A 12,312-nucleotide genomic window follows, 5' to 3' on the forward strand; every position below is an offset into this window, starting at 1 on the left:
AAGTAGTCATAATGTCCTGGCCGATCACTGTACATCTCTTGCCACAGTTGCAATATCATCTGCATATGCACATATCTGATTGGATTTCATAATTATTCAACCTCTCTTGTCTATTTTTTGTATTAGACTAGGCAGTGCTGAGCTGAACAGGACTGCAGAGAGACCTGCCACCCTGTTCCACTCCATCATTTGTGTCCATCATTATTAACTTTTTCTTAGCTTGTCACAGATGCCCAATTATTTTAAAATGTTATACAATGTTGGCCTGTTAATACTATCGAATGACTGCTTAAAATCAACAAACAGGAAGTGAAAATCTACATCATAGTCATAAAATATGTCTGCATTATTTGTCTAATAATAAACAACTGGTCAGAAGTGCCTCTATTTGGCCAGAAACCACGTTGGCATTCTCTGAGGATACTACTTCACCCTTTCTTTCAGCACACTAGAAAATATCTTTTACTCCATATTCAATAAAGTTATGCCTCTATGATTTTCACAAGCTCACTTTCCTCCTTTCTTATATATAGGACATATTATTACAGTTTCCCAGTCTTCAAGCACGATTTCATTTTCCATTATGTTATTTCTTAGTACATGTATTTCGCATATTATAGGACAGGGGCGAGCAAACATTGCACGCGGTTCATGAGTGCACAGCGCTGCACATGTGCTGCTCGCGTGCAATTGTCAACCGGGGTAGTGGCGACAGCCGGCAGGTTGCGGCAGTGTAGTACCAGGCTAAGCTGCGGACGTTGATGCGAAGCGATCACTACGCAGTGAAAGTTGTATTTCAAGAACCGGAAATTGCTGCATTACGCAAGAAAATGGAGAAGTGGAGATTTGCTGTCTTTTAAAAAGGAATGGGAGAATCATTTTTTCTTTGTGCAAAAATCCGAAAATTCGAAATGTTTAATATGTGGCAGTATTCTCACTGGTCAGTGGAAGTTAAGTATTGAACGCCATATAATAAATTTCACAAGGACGAGTACAATTTATTGTCGGATTCTGAGCGGATGGAGAAATTGACTGAGCTTAAGAAGAGTGATATGACAATACTAGATGAATCTGACGTAAGTTGCTGTTGTCGCAAGAGACCTGCGACTTTCTTTCCTCATGTCTCTCATCTAACTGATTTAGCATTTTATGGAGCACTGCTTTCAATTTTTCAGGACGACAACAATGATAGCTCAGCAGTACGTGCAAGTTATAAGATTGTGCTTAATATAGTGAGAGCTGGAAAACCATTTGCTGAAGGTGAGTTTATAAAGGAGTGCATCAATGACACTGCTGATTTACTTTGCCCACTAAATGCAAATCAGTTTTGAGCTATCACTCTTTCTCAACGGACTGTAAGTCGTCGTATAAGTGCAATGGCAGGTGACATTTACCATCAATTAAGGAGTTAATTGCATTTTCCATCGCACTTGATGAGTCTACAGATATTTCAGACACCGCGCAATTAGTGATTTATGTCCGCTGCGTGGACGCTGCTCTGCACATAATAGAGGATTTTTTAGATATGATATCTTTAAAAAGCACGACCGCACAAACATCCTAAAAGCCGTTGAAGAAGCCGTTGATTCAGCTGGCTTAAACTGGGAACGTTTGGTATCAGTGACAACAGACGGAGCACCTGCAATGAAAGGGGAACAAATGGGATTTCTTGGATTCCTAAGGAAAAAGCTACAGTGTACAGAAGAATCATTGTAGAGCATCCACTGCATTTTGCACCAAGAAGAACTCTGTGCAAAAGCAGCAAAACTGGGGGACGTCATGCAAGTGGTTATTCGGGTAGTTAATTATTTGAGATCCCGCAGGCTTACAAATAGACAGTTTCACACATATTTATCCGAAATTGGGGAAGAGTACGGTGACATACCATACCACAGTGAAGTCCGCTGGCTTAGCCGCGGTAATGTACTCAAAAGATTTTTTGAGCTGAGAATACCAATAAATTAGTTTTTAAACGACAAAGGAAGGTATGACCCCAGGTTAGAAGATCCAGAGTGGGTTGCCGACATCGCACTTAAAAGTGGACACTACCAGACACATGAATGCATTGAACACAAGTTTGCAAGGATAAAATCAACTAATTTGTGAAATGGCTGAAAAGGTGCAAGCTTTCACTAGCAAGCTTGAGCTGTGGGAACGACAGCTCTCGTCAGGGAACGCAGAACATTTCCTGCTCTGTCTACTGTGCGAGAACAGAACTGCAAAGAATATGTTTCCGTACTTAATTCAATAAAAGAGGAATTTCTCAAGTGATTTGGGGATATATTACATTTATCCCAAGCTTTTGAATGGTTCTCAAGAATATTTGCTGTTTCTGTTGTTGATATTCATCCCAATTTGCAAATGGAATTAATAGAGCTACAGTGTAATTCTCATCTGAGAGACAAGTTCCTTTTGGCAAGACATGTAATAAGACTTTTATCGCGACTTTCCACAGCAAGAGTTTCCTCATCTCCATCATGAATCCGCGAAGATAATGTCAATGTATGGCTTGACATACGTTTGTGAGAGATTTTTTTCTGTTATGAAAATTAATATGTCTCAGTTAAGAGCAAACATTAGTGATGAAAATTCGCGCAACTGTTTGTGTTTGTCTGTATGTAGAAAATTTGTTCCAGACATTAAATGTATTGTAAACTCCACCTGTGATAATTGAATAAAACGTATCGTAGGTAATAGGTACTCTTTCAAACCATGATTTCTTTCAAGAACTCCTACTAACCTTATTCCTTCATTCAATAAAACAAGCTAGGGAACAAAACGTATTACAGAGGAAGGAGCGGAGAGACATTATGGTGGGGAGGGGAGAGAAGCGGGTGGCCAGCTTGCCCCTGTGTGCACGCGGAACACCTGTTAACTGCACATGTGCAAGTGCACTGCACACGTGCAGTATTCCTGCCCGCCCCTGTTATAGGATGACCACCAAATTTTGTAAGAACTGACACTATCCTATCTCCACCAAGCGCACAGTTATTTTTCAGTTTATCACGGACTGAACTTCCTGCATTGTTGATCTTTTTGCTTCTTTCCTTTCATTTCTCTTGCCTCTATATTCACCTCCTGTTCTTGAGGATTTCTGGTCTAAATTGGTATTGAGCATATCTTCAAAATATTCTGCACATCTCTGCAATATTTTTTGTTTGTCTCTGATCATCTTACCATTTCTATTCCCTTACCATTTCTATTTTCAGCCAACACAAAACGCACATAGTGCTGATTGAAAATTTTCTCTTGTCTTCCCTGTTGCACAACAGATTTTTTTTGTTTCATTCTGTTCCTTTATTTCTTCTATCTCCCGAAATTTTGCTGTCAGCCATTCCCTTTCCTTTTTCTTACATATCCTATGACTATCAGACATGCAGATCTGTACATCTTTGACTGATGTGGTAATTTGTGTTTTTACTTATACATGGTCAATTTGGTTAAGTGCTGAACTTAAATTTAATTTCCATGCTCCAAGATGTATTCTTTCATGTGGAAAACACATATTCTTGATGAGTGAATTATTCTTAGCATCAAACTGACTTAACATATCTCCATTCTCATTACTTTCATCATGTAATGTTTATTTTCCCAATACTCTTCCACATTCATTTTGCCCAACCTACACATTGAAGTTTCCCAAAACTAGCAGTGAGTTGTAGTTTTGTACTTTACCACATGCGCTTTCAAAGTCTTCCTAAAACTGTTCTTTTATTCCTTCCTCTCCTGATGTGTATGCTGTTAGTATTGTTATATTCCTGGAGTTCCCCTTCATTCTCAGTCTGCTGAATCATGCATTTAAAGGGTCAAATTCCAAAAGACTTCTCCTAAACTCTTTTCTTGTTATAAAGCCTGTTGTTCTTTCGGGCCCATTGTATGTATAGCAGAGATTACTGAGGCATATTTATCTGTCCTTGCCCTTGCCATCTCACTTCTTGTAGTGCCACAATACTGTACTTAAACTTTATGATTTCTTCAGCTATTTCTCTCCATTTTTCCAGGTTTCTACATTGTTCATGTATTCCAAATTACTATTGTCAAATGTTTTGTCCTTTTTCTTTGACAAAGTTGTGTTCTGTATGTCCACTCATTATCAGAGACTCTCATTATAGTTCCATAATGTGACATTTTTACAAGGTGAGGGTTAATGGCCCCACACCCAACCTCCACTCTAGAGGACACAGATATTTTTTAAGAGTACTTCCCGAAAAGGTTGGCTTCCCTACACCTTTTGGGACCTCTCTGCATACTTTCTCTGGCTCTTCTGTTGAGACAACACCAACTCTGTTGTCCTGCCAGTAACTACACTACCGCCGTCACAGCCCTCAACTCAATCAGAGCAAGAGAACCATCCTGCCCTGCACCAAAGGCACCTTCGATAAGTGATGTCCCCTTAGAGGGAATCTGATGTTCTGGTGCAGTGAATTCAGGTACTGCAAGACATTTCGCAGACAATATCATCTGAGCGGTCAGATTATGAACGCATCGGCTACGTATAAAAAAAAAGTGAGAGAGCTTGAAAACTGCTGACTTCGGGGCTGCTTCTTCAAATGCCTCCCTAAACATATTGGCCACTATTGGCGATGGCAGGCAGCCCATCGCCACTCCCTATATTTGTTGGGTTGGCAGTAATTCCTGTCGAATAAAAAGTAGGTTGATGAAAACACAAATTAAGACAGTCTCATTAGTGCTGGCCCACACCTTTCTGCTATGAGGCCTAGGGAGTCTCTTAGAGGCACTCTCTTAAAGATTGACAAAACGTTGAAGCTCACTGTAGGGTCTTCTCAGCCCAATAGACAGTTCATCAGCTGCCAGACGAAATGTAACAAATCCCAATCATGGTGCTGGTATCTGCCCACAGAGGGGCTGAGAAGCAGTCAGATGTTTAGCTAATTTAAGCATCGGTGCACTGATTTTACTAACAATTGGGTGGATTTACATTCATCCTCATGGACTTAGGTAGTCCGTAAAGTCTAGGTGGTGCAGCTGCTTGTGGACAAAATCGCTTCACTCTCTTACCTTGGCCTGTGTGCTTCAGAAGCTCACGTGTCTTCCTCTTCAGTCAATTGCTTGGAATGTATTCTATTCTGCTGTGGGCATCATCCCCTCACAGGTCACACATTTTTTGCTTGTGTACTTGATGCCGTAGTAGGAATATAGAAATTTCTGTGTCTCCTGGAAGGACGACTGTCCACCTCCTCAGAGGCACTTAAGCACTTTCCTCTCTTCCAGAGATGTTCAGCTTTGATGGAAGCACCCCAGTATGTGTACAGAATGTTTCACATCTCATTTCCTCCACAGCAGGTAGCAGAAGTTCAAGAGCAACCTGTTTCACCATGCTGATAAATTCCACTGTCTGAAGGGTTGTCAGTTCAGTGCGAAATTTGACCCTTTCCTGGTACACTGGCAATTAGTTTTTCTGTACAATCGTTTACAGATCCACGAGGTTCTTCTCGTGATGGTTCGGCTGCAAGGGATCCATATTTAGTGCTTCATCTGCAAGCGGTGGACCGTCGTGTTCTGCTGGCTCGAGACCAGCTAAAAATACCTATCAACTTCCACGAGTTAGGGGAGAGTGTCGACACCAACTGCAACTGAACATGAAGAGTTATCTCAAGGTCTCATCAAATTTATCAGATCCTCTCCCTTACTAGGGCCAAGCTGACTCTTCTGTTTAGCTGGTTAGTGGCTGGAGTTCTGACGTGATTAATGACCTTTGCAAAAGATGGTACAATACAGTCCTCTCATCATCTCAGCAGAAAGACCAGGGAGGCCAGAAGGCTCTCCCAATGCTGAACCTTGTCTAGCTTCTTCAGTTTATTGTGTCTCTCTTCCCCGTACAGGTATTTGATGTGTGAGTCTAGACTCTTATTCAACAATTGTCTTAAAAACGTAGCTGACTCAGTACTGCTCAACAAGCAGAATGGATACGGAAGTGATGGTCTTGTGGTGACAATGTTATTGCAGTAACACAAACAGGAAAAAACTACCAAGTTTATTATGGAACACATTTTGCCTTTACAGACTACGAGAAAGTTTCTGACAGGGTCAGTCGATATATTTTAAGATGTTCTTTAGAAAGATCATGGTAAACCTATTTACACTCTTTTTAATGATTATAATGAAACTTGATTGTTGTTGTTGTTGTTGTTGTGGTCTTCAGTCCTGAGACTGGTTTGATGCAGCTCTCCATGCTACTCTATCCTGTGCAAGCTTTTTCATCTCCCAGTACCTACTGCAACCTACATCCTTCTGAATCTGCTTAGTGTATTCATCTCTTGGTCTCCCTCTACGATTTTTACCCTCCACGCTGCCCTCCAATACTAAATTGGTGATCCCTTGATGCCTCAGAACATGTCCTACCAACCGATCCCTTCTTCTGGTCAAGTTGTACCACAAACTTCTCTTCTCCCGAATCCTATTCAATACCTCCTCATTAGTTATGTGATCTACCCATCTAATCTTCAGCATTCTTCTGTAGCACCACATTTCGAAAGCTTCTATTATCTTCCTGTCCAAACTATTTATCGTCCACGTTTCACTTCCATACATGGCTACACTCCATACGAATACTTTCAGAAATGACTTCCTGACACTTAAATCAATACTGGATGTTAACAAATTTCTCTTCTTCAGAAACGCTTTCCTTGCCATTGCCAGCCTACATTTTATATCCTCTCTACTTCTACCATCATCAGTTATTTTGCTCCCCAAATAGCAAAACTCCTTTACTACTTTAAGTGCCTCATTTCCTAATCTAATTCCCTCAGCATCACCCGACTTAATTAGACTACATTCCATTATCCTTGTTTTGCTTTTGTTGATGTTCATCTTATATCCTCCTTTCAAGACACTGTCCATTCCATTCAACTGCTCTTCCAAGTCCTTTGCTGTCTCTGACAGAATTACAATGTCATCGGCGAACCTCAAAGTTTTTATTTCTTCTCCATGAATTTTAATACCTACTCCGAATTTTTCTTTTGTTTCCTTTACTGCTTGCTCAATATACAGATTGAACAACATCGGGGAGAGGCTACAACCCTGTCTTACTCCCTTCCCAACCACTGCTTCCCTTTCATGTCCCTCGACTCTTATAACTGCCATCTGGTTTCTGTACAAATTGTAAATAGCCTTTCGCTCCCTGTATTTTACCCCTGCCACCTTTAGAATTTGAAAGAGAGTATTCTAGTCAACATTGTCAAAAGCTTTCTCTAAGTCTACAAATGCTAGAAACGTAGGTTTGCCTTTCCTTAATCTTTCTTCTAAGATAAGTCATAGGGTCAGTATCGCCTCACGTGTTCCAGTGTTTCTACGGAATCCAAACTGATCTTCCCCGAGGTTGGCTTCTACTAGTTTTTCCATTCGTCTGTAAAGAATTCGTGTTAGTATTTTGCAGCTGTGACTTATTAAGCTGATAGTTCGGTAATTTTCACATCTGTCAACACCTGCTTTCTTTGGGATTGGAATTATTATATTCTTCTTGAAGTCTGAGGGTATTTCGCCTGTGAAACTTGATTATACAGTGGAAAATTCCATTGAAACTTGATTATACAGTGGAAAATCAATGTCAACTGAGACATTAATATTGGACCAGATGTGTGGATAAACACTACGACATTTGCTGAAGACCAAATAATTTTACAGGAGAGTGAGGATGATTTGTTTAGAGCAGAAATGAAACAACTAAAATTTTAAAATTTCTCACAAAAAGATTAGTATTATGGTTTTTAAATGAAAAGGAATGTGTGCTCCAAAAACAGTACTAAATGGTTATGTTCTAAAACAAGTTTTTCATTTTAACTTTTCATGCTGCAAGCTACCAGGTCGAAAATAAGGAACAGAACAAATTAAATACATCCCACATCATTTGTGGTACTGCGACCAACAGAGCGTATTAAAAAAAAAAAAATTAAATTTTATGAAGTATCATGTCCAGAATGAAGATGTCAGAGCTGAATTGGCAATATATTCACTAAATGAATCAACAAAAAGGTGAAAAAACGACTAGAATAAATCAATAATGAGCCTTATACAGGAAGCACAGTTACGTGTAGATCTATAAACCGCAAGAAAGAATAGACCAAACTGGGCCTTGTGCTCTAGTGATAAAGTGCATGCCTGGAAACCAAAAGGTCGCAGGATCGAATCCTGCTCATGCCAAAGATTTTTCAGTCTGCCTTTAACCTAGCCTTCACCCCTCAATAATGTGCACATTTGCAGGAAATGACACTCAGTTCTGATTCTACATTATACCATAGAGCCCCTTCCCCAGGGATAGGTTAGGGACACGCAAGCCACCAAAATTGAGTCCCATTGAAAGTTATCGAATGGCATGAAATTATTATATTATAATAATCGACAGCTCAAAGCCGACTGCAGCAACCTAGATTACAGCAGCTTACCGTCTCGGGCACTGCGGGCACGGATAGGGCAGGTCCCCAGTGTGCGTGCGCATGTGCTTGGCCATGTTGCCGCTGTCGTTGAAGCGCTTCCCACACACATCACAAGCAAACGGCTGCTCGCCTGTGTGGGTGCGCATGTGGCGGGCGAAGCTGTGGGTGAGGTGGAAGCACTTTCCACAAGCATCACACCTGTTCGGGAACAGAAAGGTCACTGTTAATACGAGGAAAGATGTCACAAATAATAAAATTTCAGTATATGGCACTGTGTCACACTGTGATAAAATCTATGCACACTGCTTTGTTTGCAGATATTGAGTGTCAATTGTGTACATGTTACCGATTATATAGCAGTAGTACATATCAGTCAGTATATGAGTAATTTAATATGGCCACTGTCATGAATGTAGCTCACTCTTGTTTGTTGAGACGAGCACACAAGCCCATGGAATCGATAATACTAACATCTCTTCCCCTTTTAGTTCTCAGGTTTTCAAGTCTCGTCCAGTGCAGGCAACAACAATCAGTATTTCCTTCCCATCCTGTACAATTAAGACCACATAATCCAGGATTCTGAGCAATTTTTTTGTAACTCTCCCCATTTCCTACACCTCACCTAATGTGTTGCTCTTTCATATTAGATACTTAACTTAATGGGTGAGGTGTCTCCTGACAGAATTCATCACCAACATTTTCCTTCTTTTAAGCAAAGAACCTAGTATTTGGTTTCAGACAATCTCCAACCATAATGTATTGTTTTTTTATGTTAAGATACTTCACTTACTGGGTGATGTGTCCCCTGAGAGAATCCACCACCAACATTCCCTTCTGTTAAACAAAGGTATTCAGTTCCACACAGTCTCCAACCATTCCAGGTCTTCTGCCAAGTTGTTTTTGTTTTGTGCATAAAATGGAAACAACAACTTGGCAGAACAGTCAGAGGCACACTATTAATCAGCCACACCGAGAAAACACGAGAGATCAAATCTTCTCCCTATCAAGCACCATATCATTTTTCCTCCCCCAAACTTGGCACCCAAAAATCAATCCTACAGGTAGTTTTTCCTTTTGTATGGTTTTCCTGTAAAAAATCACAAATGGAGGGGGCTCCATTCCCTCTGTTAGCATGCCCAACATTACTCTTAATCTGGCTATTTCACTGCCAGAAGTTTTTATAGGTACCTTTGACACTAACATTTGACGGTAGATCAAAATAAACAAGTGTCCAATTGGCTTTAGCCGTATGGGTCGCAAATTTTCTTAGACTGATTATACGATGCTGAAACACCAAATGGCTGTGGGAAGTCACTGAGCTAGTGTTATCCAACCTAGTAATACAAGCTCTGCCCTCTTCTTCATCCTCTAGTCACCTTGAATTGAGCTGTGTGTGCAGCTGAGAAATTCCTCTATGTCTCTGGCCACAACATTTGGATAATTTTTTGAGTACTGTAACTAAGGTTACTTTGGCCTAGTTTTTGCCCATCTTTTTATATGCATTAGGAAAATAAAGGACAGTGGCATAGAGGAAGTTCAAATACATTTTTCTAGTATTGTCAAAGATCTGTACCATCAATTAAAAAAAAGGATATTAAACAAAATACATCACATCTATTGCTGTGCTATCACAAAAGAGTGGGCCAATGTTACCCCCACTTGGAGCTACTTTGAGCCACTCACAAAAAAGTGGTAACATAAAGTTGGGACAAAGTAAACTCAATGAATATTTCTTGAGTACACATTCAGGAGAATAAAGAACAAATAAAATACTAAATTTTGAAGGCAAGGCAGGGAATATCCAACTTTATTCAGAAAGTGACACAGTAAATAAACAACTGTAGTATAATTCATCAATTTACTAATTAATTTTAACAAGTTATATGTTACGCTTTGGTAACTGCATATAAAGAGAATATGTAATATGTTAAGGTTACTGTACGGCGGGGATATGAGCCTAATACACAAATTACTGAAGGTAATTGAAAATAGCCACATTTTGTTAGTGATGTTGGACTGATAATTCTCATCAAGTCTTTCCAAGGATAAAATAGCTTATCTTTTTTTGTTCTTTGCTGTATAAAACTGTAGCATATTGCCCAACCACTAATTTATCTTTTAACATTTTGTGGGGCTGAACATCATCTTGCCCATCAGAGAAACTTTCAGAATCACCATGAGATTCTAATATCACTTCATTTTCGCTATGAGGTTAGTTTGGCCCACGCGAAAGTAAACGCGTATTTTACAAAAATTCCACTCTGAAGCTCTCCAGATAGCACCCGGGAGCCATCGCTCTGCAGAGTCCACCGGGTGTGACCTAGCCCAGATACATAGATCATCCACATACAGAGTGGTGGTGACTAACAGTCTGACAGAGGCCACGAGCCCTTAATAGCAATGAGAAAAAGAAGGGCAATTAATAAGGAACCCTGTGGAACACTATTCTCCTGGGTCTGCAGAGAGCTCAGAACATTGCCAAACCAAACTTGGAATAACTGGTGGGACAGGAACTGCAAATAAAAATTGAGAGGAGCCACCAAAGACCCCACTCTTGGAGTGAAAGTAACATGTGAGGGTGTCCAGCTGTGTTGTAGGTGTTATGAAGAGCTAAGAAAACTGTGACAAGATGGTGGCACTGAGAAAATGCCTGCCAACCTGCAGTTTCCAATCAAAGCAGATGATCAATCGTAGACTGTACCTCCCGAAAGCTGCACTGGTAAGGAGACGAAAGGTCCCAAGTTTCGAGGACCCAACCCAGGCCAAGAAGCCACCATTCACTCAAATAACTTGCAGGTCACGTTGGTCAGTCTGATCAGGCGGTAACTATCGAGGAACGGTGGATCCTTACCAGGCTTCAGGACAGGAAACATAGTACTGTCTTTCCATTGAGAGCGGAAAATACCTCGGAGTCAAACATGCTTAAACACCAGGAGGAGATACTATTGTTGTGGAGAAATGAGGTGTTGAAGCAACTGTTTATGGATGGGAATCAGGGCCAGGGGCTGAATCATGAGAAGACGAGACGAGAGGAGAGGAGAGGAGAGGAGGGAGCTACAAGTTCCCATACAGTAAAAGTTTCACTGTAGGATTCTGCCTGACAAGGAGTACAATGTAAGTGGGCACCTCTGGCCCACTGTTTCCGATGGAGGAAAGAGGCCGGATAGGAGGCTGGCACCGACACCATCATAAAATGGATAGCAAGTTGTTCCGTGAGAACCAATGGGTCCATACAGAGGCCACCCTGGAGGTCAAGGCTTGGCATGGAAAACTGCTGTTGATAACCCTGGAGGGTGCAGAGCACAGTCAACACGCGTGACAAGGGGACAGAAGAATCTATGGAGGAGACAAAGTTCCTAACACACCTGCTTGCTATCTCTGATTAAGTAATGGGCTTTGATGTGAAGATGTTTAAAGGTAATAAGACTAGTGGAGAATGGGTGCCGGTGAAGGCACTGCAAGGCCCAATGGCAACCACAGATGGTGATGGCAATGGCCATGCTCCACCAGAAGACTGGCCGGCGCCGAAAGGGACCTATCAAGTGGGGGACAGCAAAGCCGGCAGTGTGAATAATTGTATCAGACACATCACGGATGACAAAGACAGTGTAAACACAACCTGGGAGGTATATAGATGCCATTCAGTGTGATAAAACACCTACCAGGATAACCTGGCCATCGGGATGTGGGAAGTGGTCACTATTGCAGAGGTCATCATGTGGCGACAAGTGTAATGAAGGGAGAAGGGATGAGAAGTGATCAAAAGATCTCTGGCAGATCACCTTATAATCTGGACAGTCCAGTGGGGATGGAGAATGACAGTAATGACAATTAACATACATGGGTGGCAGAACACAGATTGTCCCCTCATGGAGTGGATGTCCACGTTCACCACATACAGGGTCTGCTGTGCAGTGGG

At 41.1% G+C, this 12,312-nt stretch overlaps 1 protein-coding gene across 1 annotated transcript in view; it reads right to left on the bottom strand.

The window, feature by feature from the left end:
* LOC126424669 (zinc finger protein 672-like) overlaps positions 1-12,312 on the bottom strand; it is a 125,975-nt gene that overhangs the window by 12,556 nt on the left and 101,107 nt on the right. Inside the window, exon 7 of the mRNA XM_050087399.1 lies at positions 8,403-8,591. Within this exon, the coding sequence (XP_049943356.1) occupies positions 8,403-8,591 (189 nt within the window). The remainder of the gene's footprint in view (positions 1-8,402; positions 8,592-12,312) is intronic.

The sequence above is a fragment of the Schistocerca serialis genome, chromosome 10 (assembly GCF_023864345.2).
Source record: "Schistocerca serialis cubense isolate TAMUIC-IGC-003099 chromosome 10, iqSchSeri2.2, whole genome shotgun sequence".
Taxonomy (NCBI): Eukaryota; Metazoa; Arthropoda; class Insecta; order Orthoptera; family Acrididae; genus Schistocerca; species Schistocerca serialis.